General features: G+C 41.0%; 1 protein-coding gene across 1 annotated transcript; it reads right to left on the bottom strand.

Annotated features, from left to right (window-relative positions):
* Positions 1 to 2036: 2036 nt before the first annotated feature.
* LOC120065815 (sodium/hydrogen exchanger 10-like) lies at positions 2037 to 19711 on the bottom strand. Its single transcript, XM_039016866.1, has 16 exons — positions 19626 to 19711; positions 17684 to 17840; positions 17410 to 17550; positions 16858 to 16955; positions 10336 to 10455; positions 10016 to 10211; positions 9697 to 9891; positions 8883 to 9032; positions 8142 to 8193; positions 6107 to 6255; positions 5804 to 5929; positions 5589 to 5687; positions 3724 to 3876; positions 3146 to 3283; positions 2684 to 2872; positions 2037 to 2066 (listed from the first exon to the last, which is right to left on the bottom strand). Exons 1-16 carry the CDS (start codon positions 19709 to 19711, stop codon positions 2037 to 2039), a joined length of 2079 nt encoding a protein of 692 aa, XP_038872794.1.
* Between the last annotated feature and the right edge of the window lie 6669 nt (positions 19712 to 26380).

Genomic DNA, 26380 nt, shown 5'->3' with positions numbered 1-26380 from the left:
GCGGTCCTCATGAGAGCCAGTTTCATCATAGCGCTTGATGGTTTTTGCGACCACTTGAAGAAACATTAAAAGTTCTTGAAATGTTCATTATTGCCTTAATGGTGGACTGTCATGTCTCTTAGCTATTTTGAGCTGTTCTTGCCATAATATGGGTATTTTACCAAATAGGACCTTCTTCTGTATACCAGCCCTACCTTGTCACAACACAACTGATTATCTCAAATATATTAAGGAAATGAACTTTTAACAATGCACACCTGTTAATTGAAATGCATTCCAGGTGACTACCTCATGAAGCTGGTTTAGAGAATGCCAAGAGTGTGCAAAGCTGTCATCAAGGCAAAGGGTGGCTACTTTGATGAATCTCAAATATAACTTTTATTTTGATTTGTTTAACAATTTTAGTTACAACATGATTCCATGTGTTCATAGTATTGATGTCTTCACTATTATTCTACAATGTAGAAAATAGTAAAACTAAAGAAAAACCCTGGAATAAGTAGGTGTGTTAACTTTTGACTGTATATATACACACACGTGGACAACCTTTCAAATGAGTGGATTTGGCTATTTCAGCCATACCTGATGCTAACAGGTGTAAAATGGACACAGCCATGTAATCTCCATACGCAAACATTGGCAGTAGAATGGCCTTACTGAAGAGCTCACTGACTTTCAACGTGGCGCCGTCATAGGATGCCACCTTCCCAACAAGTCAGTCTGTCAAATTTCTACCCTGCTAGAGCTGCCCCAGTCAACTGTACGTGCTGTTATTGTGAAGTGGAAATGTCTAGGAGAGAAAACGTCTCACCCGTGAAGTGGTTGACCACACAAGCTCATAGAACGGGACCGCTTAGTGCTGAAGCACAAAAATCGTCTGTCCTCAGTTGCAACACTCACTACTGAGTTCATGCTGCCTCTAGAAGCAACATCAGCACAATAACTGTTCGTCTGGAGCTTCATTAAATGGGTTTCCACGGGCGAGCAGCTGCACACAAGTCTAAGATACGCAATGCCAAGCGTCGGCTGGAGTGGTGTAAAGCTCGCCGCCATTGGACTCTGGAGCAGGGGAAACGCATTCCTTGGAGTGATGAATCACGCTTTACCATCTGGCAGTCCGACAGACGAATCTGGGTTTGGTGGATTCCAGGAGAACACTACCTGCCCGAATGCATAGTGTCAACTGTAAAGTTTGGTGGAGGAGGAATAATGGTCTGGGGCTGTTTTTCATGGTTCAGGCTAGGCCCCTTAGTTCCAGTGAAGGGAAATCTTAATGCTACAGCATACAATGGGTGACATTCTAGACGATTTCTTCTATCTTCGTGGCAACAGCTTGGGGAAGTCCCTTTCCTGTTTCAGCATAAAAAAATGCCCCAGTGCACAAAGCGAGGTCCATACAGAAATGGTTTGTCGAGATTGTCGTAGAAGAACTTGACTGGACTGCACAGAGCCCTGACCTCAACCCCATTGAACACCTTTGGGATGAATTGGAACGCCGACTGCGAGCCAAGCCTAATCGAGGGATTCAATTCAAACAAACCTGGGGGCATTTTCTGTTCAATTAATCTAGGTGTTCAAATGCTCATGTGCTTTGCTAGTACAGTGTTATTTTCCCAGAGTAGATTTTGGATTAGTCAAACGGCAGTTAGTATAGCCACTGCACAATAGTTGAGCCTTGAACAGCTTGGATGACAAGTAGGTTTGAGCTTAAAACAGTAACACACAAACGCTATGAAATAAATATGTTTAATATTAAATCAGTATGATACATTTGAAAACATATTTGCTTATATAAGTTTTACAGATTCAGGTTGCCTGGCAGGTTGTGTCTGGGCCTGTATGGCCAGCAGCTGCACAGTCATACCCTATCATCACGTGGCCTTGTCAAGTGATGAACAACTTCTCTTTGGAGAACCCTTCTCAGACGTCACCTTCAAAGAAAGACGGATGTTCCTCTCTGGGGCCACTATTTCACTTCATTAATGTGTTAAACATGATAAGATACAGTTCATTATATTAACTTACGCTTACTGTTCTCAGCAGCCCTGATCGATCATCTCTAGATGCTGCCGGGAGAGAAAGAGGAGAGTCCGATGTCAATTCACTTCCAATACTTGTAAAGCCAGTGGTGTTGGTCGTTGTACTTAAAATATCAATTATCTAAAGCCCATTTGAAATAATAGTACTGAAGGGCTTGGTCATAATGCTAGTTTATCATTCTGCCCATCTTACAAAGACGTGCATCATTCTAGGTTCAGAAGAGAGCAGGGACACCCCACGTAATCACCCTGAGGCTGACTGCAAGCCCTCATTCACCTCTCCTATGAGCTGCATGTCTCAGACAGGGAACACTGTCCTGTCTTGGAAGCTCTGAGACGGTCCGCTTCATTTCAGAATGCTCACTTGGCACGATCAACAGTTTGGTGGTGTTTGCTGTGCCCAGTACCTATACCGAGTTGAGTTAAAACAAAATAAGTTAACACTTTCTCCATCTGAATGAAGAGGTAAAAACAATAGAAAGACATACAATAGCGCAACTTATCTGAGGATGTCGGCCATTTTTAACATGACACTGTTGCACTGACAATGTCTCCAGCAGGTGGCACTATTTCCCAGTCAGTGAATGTCAAGTTGACTAGTGTAGCCACAGTATGAGAAGGTGACATCTGAGTTGTATAGTAACCTGGTGAGTAGTCCTGCTGATGAGAGCTGGGGCGTTGTAGGAGCACTGGGACGCAAGGTCATCACAACTCCCATAGATCACCACCACGTCCTCCATGGTGCCGTCGTACACGTCAAACTTCCTGTTCACCTCCACGTCTACCAGATAGGCCCGGGCCAGATGAGAACAAATCCTGTGGTAACTCCAGCCCTGTGAGGGAAAAGTATTTTGTTCAAATGATTTTGGAACTGTCTAACAATACTGTCTGTTGTCCGCTGGTTCTACAGAATGCTAAGTAACGCGACTCACGCTCTCAATCTGTGCTGCGATTATGGCCATTTTCTTTGTTTAACTTTATAGGAATGCTACAGTGGATGTGTAACTTGCAGAGTGTGAGACTCCCATTTATTTCAATGAAACCTGGGCGTAAGCAGTTTGGCTCTTTACTACATATTGCACCATAGAGCGCTAAGTTGATAGTACCTGATAGATAATGTGCTCCATGAAGGTGCTGGTGCTGATTTTCACTGCCAGGGAGCGCCAGATCATATACTCCAGAGACGGGAACTCGGGGAAAACATCAAACGCCTCAAACAGAGATTCAATAGCAATGAAGCAGGTCTGGGGAGAAACCATGGACAAACAATCAGGAAAAATATAGACAGGGGAAAAAATGACGGATAAGGTTTGTCTAACAATTGTCTCCATGGTTACGTGGAACAGTTGGAGAAGAGGCCTTATGGCTAGTTTATCAACCTCACAGTGACGTTTTTGCACTCAATTATCTATGTCGTGAAAGATCACACCCTTGTCTGACATAGCTATTATCAGACAGCGGAGTGGATGTTCAGTTACTTGGGCTTTCTCCAAAACCTGCATCAGATACAGGGCCATTCTGGAAAGAGTCTTGATAATATTGCCCACTTTGTCCATACTATTCTCCTTTACATTTGTACTGATCTGACCTTTGAGATTGGATAAGGTTCTCAAACACTTGTTTTCACTGACATACGTAGGCCATTTCATGCGAACAAAGTTTAGTAAATTAACTGTAGAGAGACCTGAGTGGCTGTCTCACAGGTGACCGTCATCTCCATAGACTGCTGGGTGAGACAGTTGAGTTCTCCCATGATGGCCCCGCAGCTCCTGTAGTCTGTCAGTCTGGTCTTCTCCTTGGGCCTCTTGCCTCCAAGGTTTGGGCTTCCTCCAGTCATCTGCGATACAGTACGGTTCAGAGATTCACATCCATACAGTATAAGGTTATGATCACAGAGCGTCAATCAAGTGATTTTGGTATTGTTTGATGATTAGGGGAGCTTACGCTATAAGACCAGCATTGGATATAAATTACCTCGTAAATAATACAAATAGCATCGACATAAGAGATCATTTCAAGGTCCAGCTTCCATTTCAACAACCGGAAACCCTTCCATGTAAAGTATAATGTAAAAACATAAGCTGGGGATGTGTACATTTAATTACGCCTCTTGAAGAAGATGCATCAACCAGCGTCATCAATGTGACCCGGGGAATAAGGATGGGAGCTCTGACAAGAGGATACTGCAGTTTGTAAGTGTGACAGCTGGTCTACCTCATAGGTAACAAAGCATTTGCTTTTATGCCCATCGTGCTGCTCCATGACTCAGAGTCATAGAGCTTATTACACACTCTGTCTTCATACAATGTGAAAATGACCTGTGAGGTTGGTAAGTTCAAACCATTCTAGGATAAGGAGATCAAACAAACAAAAAAACGTAGCAAAAGACAATTTCTTAATACAGTAATTGCGGAAGTTCAGCTTTACAGCGTGATTGAAATTTAAAAGGCAATGTTCCCACTTAGTGGAGACTGCATTCACGGTAACCACTGCATATGTCGTTTCAATCGGAAAATTCCCTTTAAATTTCTATTGCGGAATCTGTAGAGCTTCAGTGTTAAAGATTGAATAGAGCCCTAAGTAACAAAGGGATGTTTGTGCTTTTAACATTTTACGACCTTGCTAATTACAAAAATAATTTTGAATAAAATACTGTACTACAATACAGCCCTCCTTCTACTTAGAGATTGTTGTTGCACTCAATATTTCCATTTGAGACTTCCCTTTCTAGTTTGTTTTCTACTATCCTTAATAAAGCTTCAACAAATAAGTGTCCCTGAAGTACTTTGGCTTACTGTATCTACCGAATGAGAAATTCGATATAAAGAAAATGTAGGAAACGTGTTCATCAATGTTTCTGAATATTGTTTAATATCAGGTCCTGAAACCAATGCCTTATACTGCATTAACAACATGAATGGGACAATGACTTAAAAAAATAATAATCCAGTTTTGTATTCAGAGGCAAAGAAACAAGAATTGGTATAGAAAATGAGCTGATTTTGAACAACGGCGTAAGATCACAAGGTAAGTAAAGGTGTCTGTACAAAGAGAGCGCTATTATCCCCTGCCTTTCAAAATGACCCATAATTGCACTGTCACACTGTAATGTGTTGAAATAGCTTACATTGTGTTCCATTTTAAGGTGACCAAAATGACAAGTGATTAAGTGTAATTTCCAAATATTAATAGCATTGACTGTATACTTGATGTTGTGTTCTACAGAGTTACAATGTGACGGAGAGAGGTAATTAGTTTGTGGTGAAGATTGGGAAAGAAACTACTGGTGAGTAGTAGGCAGATGAATATCAGCCAGTCATTATTTTGTTTGCTATGAAAATAATGTGTCATGCCAAAGACATTCATTCCCAACTATTACGTCTAGCAGTGATGTTTCAAGTTTGTGGTTTTTGTGTCTGATCATATTACAAATGAAAACCGCTTGATACAAAAACGGGAATTCATTTTCAGAACAGTAACCACTGATTAACACAACTTCAGCTCAGTAGTATGTTATCCCTTTTACTATTTGTGCATATCAGTACATACCTTAACCAGGCCAGAGACAATCAAGTGTATTCCTTGAGGGTCATCATTTTCTTGTATGATGGTGTCTCCAAAGTCAAAGAAAAGAAGCTTGGCCACTGTCTGAAATAACACAATAAATAGAAGAAAAAGAATTGCATGAAAGAAACATTGGTATAATACAGAAAATAAAAACAATTGTCATTCTAAGGCAAGGGTCTGGGAGAAGTGTGCTCTACCTTGATGAACTGAATCTGGGTGCTGTCTTTATTCAGCCAAGGCAAATTCTGCAGAAGCTCCTCTGCTGTTGCTGCTGGGATTGTTGGCGGAAATTTGATCAATTTCTTCATTTTTATTTCAATCATCTGCCAAAGGGAAAAATGTAACATTCATTAATTTAATTTGTCAATAATAAAACGAACTCTCTGTATAGTCAGAGGTAACAATATATGTATGTATATATTATATATATACATATATTTCTCCAATGAAGAAATTCATTGGAGGCATTGTAAATGGCAGGAGGAGCAAACTGAAAGCACCTTCTCCAGCTTTGATGCTTCTATGTCATCTAAGAGTCCCCCGGACACGAGTGTATGAATGGCGTCTCTCTCACTGTTCAGCACGGCTCGTATGGCCTGTCTGGTCTTCACCGAGATGGCAATCTCAGGATGGTCTCTCTGCAGCAAGCCTGAGAAAAGATCCCACACGGTGTCCTCAGTCACACTCCTGTCAGTTGTAAACTTAGCACACTGTGCGTAAGCTTGCTATCAAATAACAAAAAGAACCTGAGATGCACTGAGGGCTACATAATTCTATTTCACAAATAGAAAATCAAGCTGTTTTACATATACTTGTAGTGTGTAATCCTGCTTTGTGCCTGTGAAGACTCCCTAAGGTCACCACAGATCTGCTCTTTCTAAATGCTAATGAAAGGTGTTATATAGTTTTCAGAAAGAAGCATCAATCTCGTCCAGCAGGAGAGCATGCTGGGAATCTGAGAAAATGGCTCGATGAGGCATTATTACCAGTATCCTACTGAGCCCTTGTGTTCTCCCAGAACACATTTAGGTCCCCTACTTTGAGGAGTCACCTATGTCCTGTTTCTGTCTTTGATGGCGTACAATGGACTGGTAGTTACATCCCATACCTTTTCTCCAAAGCCCTGCTAGCTTCCCGATACCAGGGGCCCAATCATTAGTATTTCCTGATGTGTCCCATTTCCTTTGATGGTTGTATCTAAAAAGATAGTTGCTCTAAAAGTACACAGACTTGATCCCCCAGCCTGCTCCCTTTTTCTCCCTCTCAAGTAAGTTTGGTCAGAACGTAGGACCGTAGAATCCCTACATGCATGACTAGAACAACTTCAACTATACACAAGTTAAAATGATTGTATGATGATTGGCTAGCAGTGCATTTTCCTCCATTAACCAAGGTACACAATTAGAATATCACACATTATAAACTGGGTAGTTCGAGCCCTGAATGCTGATTGGCTGACAGAAGAATGAAGAATTCCATGAGAAGATGGAACGAGATGGATTTTGGTTGACATTCTGCACATTTTCTCATCGATTAAACATTTGATCTCAATAGTTTTCTGTTCCCAAAACTAGAATCTGTTATGAACAAAGTGTACTAAGGTTCTGTAGACTTTCGCCTTTGCAAAAAACATTTTTTTTTAAATCGCCATGGCATTGTTGAATACTTGTTTCTGATTGGCTTGAAGGGCATTGTAGAGCGTGCATTATTTGCCTATAATGTACTGTAGAATTAAATGGCTATAATTTATTCTTACATGTTCTATGTTTGAGCTGCTTTTGAATACAAAAGTCGAATTGAAAACATTATTGGCATTGTTGAATTAGATTTTAATAATGGCAAGCTAGGACTGATGGTTTGGTTAGCTAAACTAGCAAATCTGTTTGGTTACCACGGCAACTACTATAGGTATCTACTAAACATGCTAGCTACTTGTGGATGTTGAACACATTTCTACCAGCAAATTAACACATTTATACAGGAAAATGAACACATTTATATCGGCACATGTGTTAAATTATAGCCATGGTATAAAAGGGATAATAAACTGGGGACTCTATGCGTTCTTTGGAAAATAATGCAACTCGGTGGAACGTAAGTTCCACTCTGCTAGTGTATAGTGGAACACACTTTACACGTTGTTCATTATTTCCCATATAACGGATAGCCCCTCGTTGGTTATCCCTTACTTACTATAGCGGCCAGTCAAGAGCATCAACATCAGTCCATTGAAGGATTCTGTCATTGTTTCATTGAATACTTTTTTAATCTATATCAATTTAGGGGAGGTTCAATGTAGGATACTTGACATGTAAATAGGACTGAAGGATTGTTGCTGTGAAAGATGTTGGTGAGTTAAAGCCAACTAACTATACTATATTTGTGATCCCACAGTGACCCTGGTTAAGTTAAGAATAAAGTGATGGCCTTTATTTAGCATGACTGATATACTGAAGATACAGACAGTGTACACAGTAACATTGCTTGTATGTCAGTAACAGTAACATTGCTTGTATGTCTCCCCTACTCTCTTACCAATCTCCCTGACAGCTTGCTGGCAGTTTCTCTCCAGTATTCTTTTCAATTTCTGCAACACAAGATGTGGTGTGATGTACATAATCCCAACACATTATAGGGCTATGGAGTAATTATTATTTGGCTAGATACATATCTGTGTTGCAAAAAAAGCAACAAAATAGGGGCCTCCCGGGTGGCGCAGTGGTCTAGAGCACTGCGCTAGCTGCGCCACCAGACGGGGTTCGCGCCCAGGCTCTGTCGCGACCGGGAGGTCCGTGGGGCGACGCACAATTGGCTTAGCGTCGTCCGGGTTAGGGAGGGTTTGGCCGGTAGGGATATCCTTGTCTCATCGCGCTCCAGCGACTCCTGTGGCGGGCCGGGCGCAGTGCGCGCTAACCGAGGGGGGCGGGTGCACGGTGTTTCCTCCGACACATTGGTGCGGCTTGGTTGGGTTGTGCTTCGGAGGACGCATGGCTTTCGACCTTCGTCTCTCCCGAGCCCGTACCGGAGTTGTAGCGATGAGACAAGATAGTAATTACTAGCGATTGGATACCACGAAAATTGGGGAGAAAAGGGGATAAAAAAATAAAATAAACAATAAAATAAAAAATAAACCTTTACTAGAGATTTCTTTACTATGAGGTCTAAACATGATATCATTTTGTGAAAAGATGTACAATCTGATATACAGATTGTATATGATATACAGATATACAATCTGTTGTTGTATACTGTACTGTAAATGTAATTTAAAAACACCTTAGATATGCTTTTGTCATCAGAGATATGGTCAATGATCTTGCTTATGTGCTCCTCTCCGATGACATAGCCTTTCCCGATGTCATACCCAAAACTGAGCTGCTTATGGATCTGACGGTTTATGATTTCTATGAGCTTGGGAATGATGATCTGAAACATATACATTCAACAATAGATTATTAAGATTCACAGCATTGCTAAATGCAACTGGATAACCTTAGAAAAATGTACTGCAAAGCTATGTAAAATCTACACTGAGTGTACACAATATTAGGAACACCTGCTCTTTCCATGACATAAACTGGCCAGGTGAAACCAGGTGAAAGCTAATTATTGATGTCACCTGTTAAATCCACTTCAATCAGTGTAGATGAAGGGGAGGACAGGTTAAAGGATTTTTAAGCCTTGAGACAATTGAGACATGAATTGTGTATGTGTGCCATTCAGAGGGTGAATGGGCAAGACAGAATATTTAAGTGCCTTTGAACGTGGTATGGTAGTAGGTGCCAGGCGCACTGGTTTGTGTCAAATGCTGCAACGCTGCTGGGGTTTTCACGCTCAACACTTTACTGTGTGTATCAAGAATGGTCCACCACCCAAAAGACATCCAGCCAACTTGACACAACTGTGGGAAGCATCGGAGTCAACATGGGCCAGCATCCCTGTTGAATTCTTTGCCCTGACAAATTGAGGCTGTTCTTAGGGCAAAAGGGGGGCAACCCAATATTAGGAAGGTGTTACTAATGTTGTTTTTTTTACACTCAGTGTATATCACTGATCATAGATTTTATGGTCCCGTCAAACCATAGCATACCTTCACCAAACGAAGTGCCCTGGTAAGGCGGATCATTTTAGACACCTTCACAATTTTTATCATGTGAATATTGACAACATATGCTGTGGTTTCTAAATAATGGTCCAGGAATATGTCAACACAAGCCAAGACGATAATGAAGAGGTCAAACTGGTTCCAGTGATTGAAGATATAAGCCTTCCTCATGGCCAAAGCCTGTAGAACAAGAGGAAATGTGTCACAGAGGGTCTTAAAACCCAAATGTCTGACATTATGCGAAGGTATTGTGTATTAGATCATTTTTAGTTGACATGTATTTTAGTGTAGGCCTATGTCCTGCCTTCAGTATAGCCTCCACAAGATAGCCGCTGAAGAAGATGTAGTTGATAACACTGAGTTCTAGGTTATGTTTGTCACTGATCGCTGGGATGAACTCCAGGATGATGGGGAAGATGTTGAGGACAATCAATGCGTAGATGAAATACTCAAAGGGGAGGCTGAAGACAACCTGGTAGCACCGCTTGAGCATCGCATTCCTGAAATACAACATATCGTTGTGTACATTATGTGTCATTAGAGCAGTTATATAATACCGTTATTTCACTGTGTAACCTGGTGGTCTAAATTCATTTACAGTAAATCTCAGCTGTGCTTTCTTACCTTGATGGTTTAAGTTTATCAAGCTTGACATTGTACAGCCAGTCCTCTAGACTCCTCCGAAGAGACACAAAAACACCTTTCAGCTCCCAGTATTTCTTGACATCCTGAACACTCATGAACCTAAACAAAGACAGAAACATATGCATTACTCTCCCAATTTTTGCAAACATTTCTTCTCCTATACTTAAACAGTCCTCAATATATATCATATACCTATTTTTTGAACTCATATTTCCACTTTCTAAAAATAAACCACACATAACTAAAGTGCATTCGGAAAGTATTCAGACCCCTTGACTTTTTCCATATTTTGTTACGTTACAGCCTCATTCACAGTACCCCATAATGACAAAATGAAAAATAGACTTTTATTTAAAAAAATGGTAAATTGATTAAAAATAAAAAACAGAAATACCTAATTTACATAAGTATTCAGACCCTTTGCTATGAGAATCGAAATTGAGCTCAGATGCATCCTATTTCCATTGATCATCCTTGAGATGACAGTGCATGTCAGAGCAAAAACCAAGCCATGAGGTCAAAGGAATTGTCCGTAGAGCTCCGAGACAGGATTGTGTCAAGGCACAGATCTGGGAAAGGGTACCAAAACATTTCTGCAGCATTAAAGGTTCCCAAGAACACAGTGGCCTCCATCATTCTTAAATTGAAAAAGTTTGGAAGCACCAAGACTCTTCCTAGAGCTGGCTGCCCAGGGGAGAAGGGCCTTGGTCAGGAAGGTGAGCTTCAGAGTTTCTCTGTGGACATGGGAGAACCTTCCAGAAGGACAACTCCGCAGTATTCCACCAATCACACCTTTATGGTAGAAGGGCCAGACGGAGGCCACTCCTCAGTAAAAGGCACATGACAGCCCGCTTGGAGTTTGCCAAAAGGCACCTAAAGGATTCTCAGACTATGAGAAATAAGATTCTCTGGTCTGATGAAACCAAGATTGAACTCTTTGGCCTGAATGCCAAGCATCACGTCTGAAGGAGACCTGGCACCATCCCTACTGTGTAACATGGTGGTGGCAGCATCATGCTGTGAGGATGATTTTCAGCGGCAGGGACTGGGAGACTAGACAGGATCAAGGGAAAGATAAACCAGGGATGCAAACTGGTGAAGGCCCAAAAAAGTGACACTTTTTTCCCCTCCTCACTGAAACATGCAAAAAAATCCCTGCTAGGGGGAAATGCAGGTTTTAACTAATTAAACAACAAATAATGTGATCTACATGATCAGTCTCTGTGTGTAAAATAAAAAAGTGGTTAATGTGAACCTAACTCACAGCAAAAGATTTTGCCTAGACTAAAAATGACACTCAAGTCTTGAGAAAAAACAATACACTAATATTGCAGTTAGCCATGACAGCCTTTATAATAGAACGCTTGTGACCACACACATCTAAATATTGCACTTGGGGGAAAAAATCTTAAAGTAGAAATAGAATGAAACAAACAGGCATTCTATTTTTGCTCTATTATAGTGGCCACTTTGTAAGGCTACAAAAATAACATTCACTGAGTAAAAAATTTAATAATCCCCCCCACTCACACAAGTGTTACTGTCAAGTTCCACACAACAAAAGCAATATCGTTGCGCTACACTGCACGTTATTACATTGTACACTTTCTGCCTGTGGACATCTGTTCTACAATGTGCCAGCAGAGCATAATACCCTTTGTTGGCATAATTGATCTCTTTCAAGAAGAGAGTACACCTGGCATACCCCTTTTTATCCACTGTATTGAAAGAGGGAAAGTGTGTGGCATTTCTTTCACCTCTATTGGCATCCAGCATAAGCCAGGCCCAGCTCTAGCTACACTTGATACCTGAATCCACTTGTTTAAAACCTCTATGGGATCGGTGTCCCCCCTGCGGGACGGTTGAGCTAACATAGGCTAATGTGATTAACATGAGGTTGTAAGTAACAAAAAAAAAAATCCCAGGACATAGACATATCTGATATGGGCAGAAAGCTTACATTCTTGTTAATCTAACTGCACTGTCCAATTTACAGTAGCTATTACAGTGAAAGAATACCATGCTGTTGTTTGAGGAGAGTGCACAACTAACAAACCAATTAGGCACATTTGGGCAGTCTTGATACAACATTTTGAACAGATATGCAATGGTACATTGGATCAGTCTAAAATTTTGCACATACACTGCTGCCATCTAGTGGCCAAAATCTAAATTGCGCCTGGGCTAGAATAATACATTATAGCTATTATAGCTGCATTTCAAAGATGGTATAAAAAAAACTTTAAAAAACAATCTAATGTGTTATATTCTCCTACATTAATTTCACATTTCCACAAACTTGTGGAACACAAAAATGTGTTTCCTTTCAAATGGTATCAAGAATATGCATATCCTTGCTTCAGGTCCTGAGCTACAGGCAGTTAGATTTGGGTATGTCATTTTAGGCGATTTCTTTTTTAAAGGGTCGGCTCCTCCAACAAGCAACGCCTCTTTTTCATGTAATTCTCTCATTCTGAAAATTAACCACATACTGTAGCGGGAAAACATGAATTCAATGCTAACAATACTTGTTCCAGCACACTTTCTCCCTCACCTCAAATTTTCCAAATGCCAGTTGTTTTTCAGTTACAGCTCATGAAGTACACTTCATCACCTTCTCACCCCCGTCTCAGTGGTCAGGCTTCTCACCTACCTCTTCGTTATCGTTCAAGGACACACTGCTGTAACTGGCAAACTGCCTTTGCACCCTACTGCTGTCTTTCCAGAGCGAGCGCTGATTCTGTAACTAGCAAACTGGTTGTCTTTTCTCTCTTCAGTCGCATGCTGCATTCTGTTGTTATGTGAACGATTGGCTGAGCCTTAGATACAGCCAGTATTGCTCCAAACGCGCATCACTTGTTTGCTTACAAACGCGCATCACTCATTCGTTTACAGCCAGTAGGGCTCCAAGTGACCCCCCCCCCTCAAACTTTTCTCATCGAATCTACACGATTCACGTAGGTCACCTATTTTGGATTCAAAACGGCGAATTTCGCCGAAAGGTGACTAGTTTGCATCCCTGATGAACAGAGTACAGAGATATCCTTGATGAAAACCTGCTCCAGAGCGCAACATGACCTCAGACTGGGGTGAAGGTTCATCTTCCAACAGGACAACGACCCTAAGCACACAGCCAAGACAACGCAGGAGTGGCTTCGGGACAAGTCTCTGAATGTCCTTGAGGGGCCCAGCCAGAGCCCGGACTTGAACCCGATCTAACATCTCTGGAGAGACCTGAAAGTAGCTGTGCAGCAATGCTCCCCATCCAACCTGACAGAGCTTGAGAGGATCTGCAGAGAAGAATGGGAGAAACTCCTCAAATACAGGTGTGCCAAGCTTGTAGCATCATACCCAAGAAGACTCAAGGCTGTAATCGCTGCCAAAGGTGCTTCAACAAAGTACTGAGTAAAGGGTCTGAAAACTTATGTAAATGTGATATTTAAGGTTTTACATTTTTATAAATTTGAAGCAATTTCTAAAAACCTGTTTTTGCTTTATCATTATGGGGTATTGTATGTAGTTTGATGAGAGAAAAAAAACTATTTAATACATTTTAGAATAAGGCTGTAACGTAACAAAATGTGAACAGTCAAGGTGTCTGAATACTTTCCGAATGCACTGCATACTCAAACTTAATGGTTAAATATATTTGCTTTGCATAAGTAAATATATATATATATAAAGTTTGGACACACTTACTCATTCAAGGGTTTTTCTTTATTTTTACTATTTTCTACATTGAAGAATAATAGTGAAGACATCAAAACTTTGAAATAACATATGGAATCATGTAGTAACCAAAAAAGTGTTAATCAAATAAAAATAGATTTTAGATTCTTCAAAGTAGCCACCCTTGACAGCTTTGCACTCTTGGCATTCTCTCAACCAGCTTCATGAGGTATTCACCTGGAATGCATTTAAATTAACAGGTGTGCCTTGTTAAAAGTTAATTTGTGGAATTTCTTTCCTTCTTAATGTGTTTGAGCCAATCAGTTGTGTTGTGACAAGGTAGGGGTGGTATAGACAAGATAGCCCTATTTGGTAAAAGACCAAGTCCATATTATGGCAAGAACAGCTCAAATAAGCAAAGAGAAACGACAGTCCATCATTACTTTAAGATATGAAGGTCAGTCAATGCGGAACATTTCAAGAACTTTTAAAGTGTCTTCAAGTGCAGTCGCAAAAACCATCAAGCGCTATGATGAAACTGGCTCTCATGAGGACCGCCACAGGAATGGATGACCCAGAGTTACCTCTGCTGCAGAGGATAAGTTCATTAGAGTTACCAGCTTCAGAAATTGTAGCCCAAATAAATGCTTCACAGAGTTCAAGTAACAGACACATCTCAACATCAACTGTTCAGAGGAGACTGCGTGAATCAGGCCTTTTTCTGCAAAGAAACCACTACTAAAGGACACCAATAAGAAGAAGAGACTTGCTTGGCCCAAGAAACACAAGCAATGGACATTAGACTGGTGGAAATTTGTGAGACGCTGTGTGGGTGAATGGATGATCTCCACATGTGTATTTCCCACCGTAAAGCATGGAGGAGGTGTTATGGTGTGGGGGTGCTTTGCTGGTGACACTGTCTGTGTCACCAGCAAGACACACTTAACCAGCATGGCTACCACAGCATTCTGCAGCGATACGCCATCCCATCTGGTTTGGGCTAAGTGGGACCATCACTTGTTTTTCAACAGGACAATGACCCAACATACCTCCAGGCTGTGTAAGGGCTATTTTACCAAGAAGGAGAATGATGGAGTGCTGCATCAGATGACCTGGCCTCCACAAATACCAAATACCCGATCTCAACCAAATTGAGATGGTTTGGGATGAGTCAGACCGCAGAGTGAAGGAAAAGCAGCCAACAAGTGCTCAGCATATTTGGGAACTCCTTCAAGACTGTTGGAAAAGCATTCCAGATGAAGCTGGTTGAGAGAATGCCAAGAGTGTGCAAAGCTGTCATCAAGGCGAAGGGTGGCTATTTGAAGAATCTCAAATATAAATACTCTTTTTTGGTTACTACATGATTCCATATGTGTTATTTCATAGTTTTGATGTCTTCAATATTATTCTACAATGTAGAAAATAGTAAAAATAACAAAAAACCCTTGAATGAGTAGGTGTTCTAAAACTTTTGACCGGTAGTGTCAATACTTTTATTTTCTGCACTTTGAGATTCTTGTATAATGAAAATCGCTTTACAAATGGAATAAATTATTATATGTTTTTCAGCATCAGACCTGCCTAATTCTCACTCGAAACAGTTTGGTGTTTAATAAACTAAATTACACATTCTCGTAACATCTGACTCCATAGTGATCTGTACTTGCAATTTCTAACGTTAGTCTAGTTAGCTAACAATTCATATTTAGATATGATAATTTATCAAAAAGTAGTTTGGAAGTAACTAACATTACTAAGTTGTGAACTAGCTGGCTACTTTTCAAAGTAACTTTAGTTAGCTAGCTAAGTAAACTAATGTTACCAATATGTATCTTAATGGTAACTTTATCGCAGTCAAAGATTATCTATTATATTGGCAAAATAGTCAGGTGACCGCTCTAACAATGGAAATTCATGTCCTCGAAGATGGAAGGCAGGCGAGAGGAGGCGAGATCAGGTGGGACCATTCTAGCCAATGAAAAGGCAGATACGCGTGTGAACAACAGGCACAACTAAGTCATTTTTCTCAAAGTTGCGGGAATGCCACGTGCATCCGCTTATAGCAGTACGTTATTTGTAACAGCATAAACATTACGAAACTTCAATTCGATCAAATAAGACTCATGTTATTCGACACTCTCCCATAGACCTCCATACAAAAAAAATACCACTTGGTCTGCTTATCTCATGTGAACAGATTTTGGCCGTTTTTATTTATTTTTGTTTTAATTCTAAAAACCTGTTTTTGCTTTGTCATTATGGGGTATTGTGTGTAGATTGATGAGGGGGAAAAATGATTTAATCCACTTTAGAATAAGGCTGTAACGTAATAAAATGCGGAAAAAGTCAATGGGTCTGAATCCTTACCGAATGCACTGTATATTACTTGGCCTATTAACATTGCAATAGGCCAATAAACCTCTAGGACTATGACATGAACAATAATAGAATCATGACCCAGAGATGTCAAATATTTAAGGGGTGCTTAATCTAAGTACATAATAAGGTGCAATTACTGAGGTTAGAGTCTTCCAAGTGGTGCCCCCTTTTCCAAAGGGTGCCACACACTTACACAATGACTATAAAAACAATGGAAGATGCTCATCAATCATAGCCTCCATTAATTCTAGCCAAATGTCTTTGTTGTAAGCAGTATAGCTCGATCAGCTCATTCAAAAAAAGAACAGTATGTAACAGATCAGTATTTCTCACAGGTAATGATGTCATCAGCTGCTGTCTTAGCTCAACGTATGCGATTATAAACACATAGACCCGGACTGAACCAAGTGGTCCTATATCTTTTTGAGTGAGGTCAACGAGAGCAGCACTTACTTTCCCTTGTGGTCTGTCATGTTCTCAGCTGTATTGATCAGGGTCCTGGCTGCCTCTCGGTTCAGCATTCCAGCGCTGTACTGCTTCCAGTAGCTTGTCTGGTAGGAAACCAACATCAGTTTCCAGTTTAGGCACCATTCATTCTGGACTCTTAATGATTCATCTGTCAACTTCATGCTAAACCCATTACATTCACCAAAGTCAATAGTTCCTTCCCTGTGGGCTAAAAAGTTAATTATATTCTTATGGGTCATCCTAACCAAATTATAGAAGTGTATCAACAAGGCTACAACTAAGTGAGGAAAAGCAGAGGTACAGGCTGTGATTAAAGAAACAAAAACAATTTCTAACGTAATATCCTATCGAACACATTGATTTTACATATTTCAGAACAACAGAACATTCGACCTCATCCTCTTTTTAGGTGACCATTGCTTCCATGTGTTGTACATTGAACAGGCTGAACGGGCGATTAGACCCATCTCTGTACGCAAGGTCAGGGTGACTATGATGAACATTGTGGTTAGTAGGATCCAGTGGGGTGAACCATACCTTCTGAGCCTTCAGGATGCGCATGCGAGCCTCCTCCATCATGTCCTCCAGCTCCTGTGGTGATGGTGCATAGGGAATGTCCCTGTCACAGTCTGGGCACTTAGTCATCCTGGCTGTGGGAGAGAACTCTTCAATGCTAACCTGGAAGAAAGGGCACAGGCAAAGACATATATTTTCACTCATATGTCAAAGTAGGAGTAAAATATAGATATACTGATATGGGTGTTTACACTGTAACACAGTGTCAAAGAAGACAGAAAGAGACACACAATACCTTTTCATTGGGTGTTTTATAGGGGTCCTCTATGAGGACTCTCTGCTCTGCCATTTCCCAGTTAGCATCTGCTAAAAACCTGTCAATCTTCAACAAACTGAAAGTGTTCTGCGAGCTCTCCCGCACCCGCTGCACCGCACTATACATGGCCATGCGCCTGGGCACAGACACATCATACAGGCCTGGGAACACAACATACATTATATAGGCCTGGGCACAGACACATCATACAGGCCTGGGAACACAACATACATTATATAGGCCTGGGCACAGACACTTCATACAGGCCTGGGAACACAACATACATTATATAGGCCTGGGCACAGACACATCATACAGGCCTGGGAACACAACATACATTATATAGGCCTGGGCACAGACACTTCATACAGGCCTGGGAACACAACATACATTATATAGGCCTGGGCACAGACACTTCATACAGGCCTGGGAACACAACATACATTATATAGGCCTGGGCACAGACACATCATACAGGCCTGGGAACACAACATACATTATATAGGCCTGGGCACAGACACATCATACAGGCCTGGGAACACAACATACATTATATAGGCCTGGGCACAGACACTTCATACAGGCCTGGGAACACAACATACATTATATAGGCCTGGGCACAGACACATCATACAGGCCTGGGAACACAACATACATTATATAGGCCTGGGCACAGACACTTCATACAGGCCTGGGAACACAACATACATTATATAGGCCTGGGCACAGACACTTCATACAGGCCTGGGAACACAACATACATTATATAGGCCTGGGCACAGACACTTCATACAGGCCTGGGAACACAACATACATTATATAGGCCTGGGCACAGACACTTCATACAGGCCTGGGAACACAACATACATTATATAGGCCTGGGCACAGACACTTCATACAGGCCTGGGAACACAAGATACATTGTCAGAGAGAGACAACCTCTTGCTGCCTAGGTACTCCTAAGTGCAGTTTAGTTGGCCTCGCACACATAAAGAGCAATTGTAATGGCGCCTTTTTGTAGGCACTAACTCCGCTATGGTTCGTTGGACAAAGCCTACGAGGAAAATTAATGGTGTTCTTGGAGCGTTTTTTTGGCCGAACCAGAGGTAACTTATTTACGGATTTGAGGAGGACTACAAGCTGGCGAGCTCTATTGTGAACAACCTGTCAAGGAAGAGAAACTACTTGACACAGTATACCTCACCTAATAGTCTAAGGAACCAAGTCATCGATGACGCATTGATAAGAAGTGTTAGGACCACCATTCCAGAAGACAGGACCAAAATCTGTAACAGAGATGATATTCAACTGTCAAGATTGCAATTACATTAATCGAGGCCATAAGACACTGCTATCATCATGGTAGCCTGCTAAAGGGGTAGAAAGTAGCAAATACAAAAAAATCCCTACCTTTTCTCTCACTTGCTCTTCATCCAAATCGCCTGACTGAAAAGCCATGAGTGTAAGACTTAGACAAAAGGCCCCTTTGGTCCCTCCCCAAACACAGACTGCTGCCCACCGCCAGCTGAAGCCATAGCCAGTGCGTACCAGGAAGGGTGACAGTGCAATAACAGTCACAAGTCTGTAATAGAGAAAGAAGAGTCCCAAACCAAACTGATACATAACATTAGTACATGGTAGAAAAACTGGTTAAATGCCTGATGTAAACTCATTAAAACAGTGATGTTCTTTACCTTATGATGTACATAGCAAAGTAGAGCACTACAATGTTGAAAAAATCGTTGACGCCCACATGTTGAAATGCTCTGGCTACCACAATACCAACAATGAAGAAAATTAAGGTGTTGGCCAAATAGGTCAGCATCTCCCAGAACCTATAGAAAAATTAGAATCTTGTCTTTAGAAACTATTTTAAATTCAGAAAGCACCACAGAAAGTGGATTTAATTATCTATACTCACCGTAAAAGAAACACTTCAATTTCTGGGCTGAAGTTGACAGTGTCCAAGAGAAGCCCCATAATGAGGACAGCTATGACCCCAGACATGCCTAGCCATTCAGCTAAATGACATCAAAAAGTTACATAAAACATTTATTAAACAAATTATATTTATTTAAGATACATTTCTTGCTATTGAACAAACCAAATGACGTCATTTCTAAAAGGACGTAAGAAAAACTCCCTTACCGAAGTAAAATGTGATGTACGTCATTGCCAGGCTGATGGTTATTTCAATCAGTCCATCGTTGAAGATGTAGGACAGCCAAAACATAATGATCTTAGACATGATGAACCCTAAAAGAGGGCTCCCGAAGACTTTCAATATCAGCTTGATGGTGAAAGTTGTTGCTGTTGGATGAAAACATGATTACAGAATATTCCTTCTTTGTACCCAAAAATAGATACAACTGTAAATTTGACAGATAATGCACATTGTACCTTCAAAATGACTAAGATCAGTGGCAAGGTCTTTGAATGCATCAAATGTAATGATAGAGGCACCATCACTGAACAATGACTCTCCCTCTATCAGAAGTATGAGGGGTTTAGCTGTTCCTGTAGAGAGGGACATAGTGAGTTCCTACCAGTACAGCTGATATCATTAAATTGCATTATTCTGCAGAAAGATGTGTATTCTTACCGAGACTGCGTAACAAAGCCGTTGATATGAAAGGGTCAATGGTGCTTACAATGGCTCCAAACATCATGCCAACATACCAGTCCCAGTTGTAAGCATACACTTTCACAACTAGCAATGCAATCATAGAAGAACTGAGCAAAAATCCAGGTATTGCCAGCAGTAGTACCTGTTTAACACAAAGTTTAAATAATCTGTTTATGTTATTTCTTTAGTCATTTCTAGTGACGTATTTTAGTGTAGTTAACTTATGTTTCTTTTAAACACCATAAGGCTATTCACAAAATGAATTATATTGCAACCTGTTCATAATAACAACAGTGCAGGGAAGACCTCACCTGTATTAAAGATTTCCAAAAGATGTGGGATTCGATTTCGAAGGCACTACTGAATATCAACACTGGCATAAACGTGTGAATCAACAGTTTGGGGCTGATGTGTGCAATCTCCTTTGTGTAATAACTGACCTGGACAGCAATAAAAATCCATATCAGCAAAGGTATCATAATTCTGATTCTGATCATATGGCCTATGTTTAACATCAGAATTTGGTGATGTAGCCAGTCTATAGAGGACTACAGGGGCCTTACGGCAGAAGATAAAAAATAATAAAACACACTTTTCTCAACAGTATATTTTAGACTTTTAGATATTAAATAATTGGATAAATATGATACAGTTGAAGTCAGAAGTTACATACACTTAGGTTGGAGTCATTAAAACGTGTTTTTCAACCACTCCACAAATTTCTTGTTAACAAACTATAATTTTGGCAAGTCGGTTAGGACATCTACTTTGTGCATGACACAAGTAATTTTTCCAACAATTGTTTACAGACAGATTATTTCATTTATAATTCACCGTATCACAATTCCAGTGGGTCAGAAGTTTACATGCACTAAGTTGACGGTGCCTTTAAACAGCTTGGAAAATTCCAGAAAATTATGTCATGGCTTTAGAAGCTTCTGATAGGCTAATTGACATCATTTGAGTCAGTTGGAGGTGTACCTGTGGATGTATTTCAAGGCCTACCTTCATACTCAGTACCTCTTTGCTTGACATCATGGGAAAATCAAAAGAAATCAGCCAAGACCTCAGAAAACAAATTGTAGACCTCCACAAGTCTGGTTCATCCTTGGGAGCAATTTCAAAATGTCTGAAGGTACCACGTTCATCTGTACAAACAATAGTACGCAAGTATAAACACCATGGGACCACGCAGCCGTCATACCGCTCAGGAAGGAGACACGTTCTGTCTCCTAGAGATGAAAGTACTTTGGTGTGAAAAGTGAAAATCAATCCCAGAACAACAGCAAAGGACCTTGTGAAGATGCTGGAGGAAGCAGGTACAAAAGTAGCTATATCCACAGTAAAACGAGTCCTATATCGACATAACCTGAAAGGCCGCTCAGCAAGGAAGAAGCCACTGCTCCAAAACCACAATAAAAAAGCCCAACTACGGTTTGCAACTGCACATGGGGACAAAGATCGTACTTTTTGGAGAAATGTCCTCTGGTCTGATGAAACAAAAATAGAACTGTTTGGAGGAAAAAGGGGGGTGCTTGCAAGCCGAAGAACACCATCCCAACCGTGAAGCAAGGGGGTGGCAGCATCATGTTGTGGGGGTGCTTTGCTGCAGGAGGGACTTGTGCACTTCACAAAATAGATGGCATCATTAGCAAGGAACATTATGTGGATATATTGAAGCAACATCTCAAGACATCAGTCAGGAAGTCAAAGCTTGGTCGCAAATGGGTCTTCCAAATGGACAATGACCCCAAGCATACTTCCAAAGTTGTGGCAAAATGGCTTAAGGACAACAAAGTCAAGGTATTGGAGTGGCCATCACAAAGCCCTGACCTCAATCCTATAGAAAATTTGTTGGCAGAACTGAAAAAGCGTGTGCGAGCAAGGAGGCCTACAAACCTGACTCAGTTACACCAGCTCTGTCAGGAGGAATGGGCCAAAATTCACCCAACTTATTGTGGGAAGCTTGTGGAAGGCTACCCGAAACATTTGACCCAAGTTAAACAATTTAAAGGCATTGCTACCAAATACTAATTGAGTGTATGTAAACTTCTGACCCACTGGGAATGTGATGAAAGAAATAAAAGCTCAAATAAATCATTCTCTCTACTTTTATTCTGACATTTCACATTCTTAAAATAAAGTGGTGATCCTAACTGACCTAAGACAGGGAATTTTTACTAGGATTAAATGTCAGGAATTGTGAAAAACTGAGTTTAAATGTATTTGGCTAAGGTGTATGTAAACTTCCAACTTCAACTGTATGTCCATACCTCTGGATACTGGAAACTGAGTGTTCCTAGTAACATCCCACAAAGGGCTAATAGTACAGTATATGGCAGCTTCAGAGTCTGCAAGAGGGTTCTGACAACAGCTGTAGAAACCAGAGGAAAAAAACGTTTTCATGTTTGTGAGGGATTTCGGATCATCTGGGTAACACAGGGGTAATTGTAGGGGTAGTGTATATTTGTACGGCACTGACATGGTTTGCAATTATATATTACATTTAGTTTTGGGTTGTGCACAAGAAGTGACTAGTGTATACGGTCTAGCTAGTTATCTAACTTTACCTCCAAAGAGACATGCTCCAAACACAGTGAGTATGATCCCTGGTTGACTCTGGTCACTTAAAAGAATCCAGGGCATGAGGCTGGTGTCATTATCAGACGTCATATTACTGATTCCTGAATGGGATTCGGTGTGTAGGAAAGCCATTTTTGCATGCAGATAGGCTGGGAGGGAGGGACAGAAAAAAGGTTATTGCACCCATCGGTGACAACGGGTGGGCATTGTCAGCGGGCTCGGACGGGTTACAAATCACACTAGCTAACGTTAAAGATACACAGCCAGGTCAAACTGTTCAAAAGACATCAGGCTTCTTTTGGATATCTGGTGGTTAGACAAAATAGGTCTGGCTAGCAGTGTTGGGGAAGCTACTATGAAAATAGGCCTATAGTTTTCCAAGCTACCAGGTACTTCACAATGAAAGAAGTTAAGCTACACTAAAGCTACCCTCAAGAAAAATATAGCTTACTTAACTGAAGTTACTTTGAATACATCCAAACTACTTCCTGAAAAGTATCATATGTACAGTGTAAATCTGAAATGCAAGAACAGATCATTTTGTCATTTAGTCTATTAAACACTTCTCTCATATTTATTTATTTTTGAACATAAAAAGTAGTATGTAGTACAGTATCTAGCTACACCACTACATGGCAAAAAAAGTAATTAACTAAGTTACTGAAAACATTACCTAGATTTGAATTTAGTTCAACTACTCAGTGTTGGGGAGTAGTGAACTACATGAAGCTTATTCAACTAGCTAGTAATTTAACTACATTTTGCAGTAGCTTGGTGGTTGTTCAACAAGCTAAATTCAAATATTGGTAGCTAGTGTTGTCAGTAGTTAGCTAGCTAGTTAATTAGCTAGCTAGCTAACTTACTTACTTGTTTGCCATGTAGGGGTGTAGCTAGTAAGCTAACTAGAACTGAAACTACATAGCTACCCACTGGGCACAGATGTCAATTCAACGTCTATTCCACGTTGGTTCAACGTAATTTCATTTCAATGATGTGAAAAAAACATTGATTCAACCAGTGGGTAAACAAAATATAGGTGAAGCAGGCAGATATATATTAATAGTTGTTTAAGTAAATATATACAGTACCAGTCAAATGTTTGGAGACAACTACTCATTCCAGGGTTTTTCTTTATTTTTACTAGTATCTACATTGTAGAATAATAGTGAAGACATCAAAAAATATTAAATAACACATATGGAATCATGTGGTAACCAAAAAAAGTGTTAAACAAATCAGAATATCTTTTATATTTGAGATTCTTCAAAATAGCCACCCTTTGCCTTGATGACAGCTTTGCACACTCTTGGCATTCTCTCAACCAGCTTCATGAGGTAGTCACCTGGAATGCATTTCAATTAACAGGTCTGCCTTGTTAGAAAATAATTTGTGGAATTTCTAACCTCCTTAATGCGTTTGAGTTACTTCTGCTGCAGATGATAAGTTCATTAGAGTTACCAGCCTAAGAAATTGCAGCCCAAATAAATGCTTCACAGAGTTCAAGAAACAGACGCATCTCAACATCAACTGTTCAGAGGAGACTGCGTGAATCAGGCCTTCATGGTCGAATTGCTACAAAGAAACCACTACTAAAGAACACCAATGAGAAGAAGAGACTTGCTTGGGCCAAGAAACACGAGCAATGGACATTAGACCAGTGGAAACCTGTTCTTTGGTCTGATGAGTCCAAATTAGAGATTTTTGGTTCCAACCGCCGTGTCTTTGTGAGACGTAGAGTAGCTGAACGGATTAATTCCATATGTGAGGTCCACCATGAAGCATGGAGAAGGAGGTGTGATGGTGTGGGGGTGCTTTGCTGGTGACACTGTCTGTGATTTATTTACAATTCAAGGCTAACACTTAACCAGCATGGCTACCACAGCATTCTGCAGCAATACGCCATCTCATCTGGTTTGCGCTTAGTGGGACTATCATTTATTTTCAACAGGACAATGACCCAACACACCTCCAGGTTGTGTAAGGGCAATTTGACCAAGAAGGAGAGTGATGTAGTGCTGCATCAGATGACTTGGCCTCCACAATCACCCAACCTCAACCCAATTGAGATGGTTTGGGATGAGTTGGACCGCAGAGTGAAGAAAAAGCAGCCAACAAGTGCTCAGCATATGTGGAAAAGCATTCCAGGTGGAGCTTGTTGAGAGAATGCCAAGAGTGTGCAAAGTTGTCATCAAGGCAAAGGGTGGCTACTTTGAAGAATCTCAAATATAAAATATATTTTGATTTGTTTAAAAGTTGTTTAGAAGCCTTTTGAACCTAGACGCTCCGGTACTGCTTGTCGTGCGGTAGCAGAGAGAACAGTCTATGACTAGGGTGGCTGGAGTCCTTGACAATTATTAGGGCATTCCTCTGACACCGCCTGGTATGGAGGTCCTGGATGGCAGGAAGCTTGGCCCCGGTGATGTACTGGGCCGTACGTACTACCCTCTGTAGTGCCTTGCTGTCGGAGGCCGAGCAGTTGCCATACCAGGCAGTGATGCAACCCATCAGGATGCTCTCGATGGTGCAGCTGTAGAACCTTTTGAGGATCTGAGGACCCATGCCAAATATTTTCAGTCTCCTGAGGGGGAATAGGTTTTGTCGTGCCCTCTTCACGACTGTCTTGGTGTGCTTGGACCATGTTAGTTTGTTGTTGATGTGGATGCCAAGGAACTTGAAGCTCTCAACCTGCTCCACTAAATCAAATCAAAGTTTATTTGTCACGTGCGCCGAATACAACAGGTATTTACAGTGAAATGCTTACTTACAGGCCCTGACCAACAGTGCCATTTTTAAGTAAGAAATAAAAGAAGTATTAGGTGAACAATAGATAAGTAAAGAAATAAAAACAACAGTAAAAAGACAGTGAAAAAAAAACAGTAGCGTGGCTATAACAGTAGCGAGGCTACTGTATATACAGGCACCGGTTAGTCAGGCTAATTGAGGTAGTATGTACATGTAGGTATGGTTAAAGTGGCTACAGCCCCGTCGATGAGAATGGCAGCGTGCTCGGTCCTCCTTTCCCTGTAGTCCACAATCATCTCCTTTGTCTTGATCACGTTGAGGGAGAGGTTGTTGAGGGAGAGGTTGTTGTACAGGAGTCCAGTTGCAGAGGAAGGTGTTTAGTCCCAGGGCCTTTAGCTTAGTGACAAAGGAGATGATTGTGGACTACAGGAAAAGGAGGACCGAGCACGCCCCCATTCTCATCGACGGGGCTGTAGTGGAGCAGGTTGAGAGCTTCAAAGTTCCTTGGTGTCCACATCACCAACAAACTAACATGGTCCAAACACACCAAGACAGTCGTGAAGAGGGCACGACAAAGCCTATTCCCCCTCAGGAAACTAAAAAGATTTGGCATGGGTCCTCAGATCATCAAAAGGTTCTACAGCTGCAACAGAAAGAATCCTGATGGGTTGCATCGAATCAAATTAAATTTTATTGGTCACATACACCTGGTTAGCAGATGTTAA

Source organism: Salvelinus namaycush, chromosome 21 (assembly GCF_016432855.1).
Source record: "Salvelinus namaycush isolate Seneca chromosome 21, SaNama_1.0, whole genome shotgun sequence".
NCBI lineage: Eukaryota > Metazoa > Chordata > Actinopteri > Salmoniformes > Salmonidae > Salvelinus > Salvelinus namaycush.
The sequence above is the reverse complement of the archived record's forward strand: the minus strand, read 5'-3'. Positions and strand labels throughout refer to the sequence as shown.

Coding starts and splice junctions, on each gene's coding strand:
- LOC120065815 (XM_039016866.1), bottom strand. CDS start 19,711: ATGTCTGGGGTCATAGCTGTCCTCATTATGGGGCTTCTCTTGGACACT. Junction 6,256..8,141: donor GCAAGCTGTCAGGGAGATTG/GTAAGAGAGTAG, acceptor ATCTTTTCTCAG/GCTTGCTGCAGAGAGACCAT. Junction 2,067..2,683: donor TCAGCAGGACTACTCACCAG/GTTACTATACAA, acceptor CTCTCCCGGCAG/CATCTAGAGATGATCGATCA.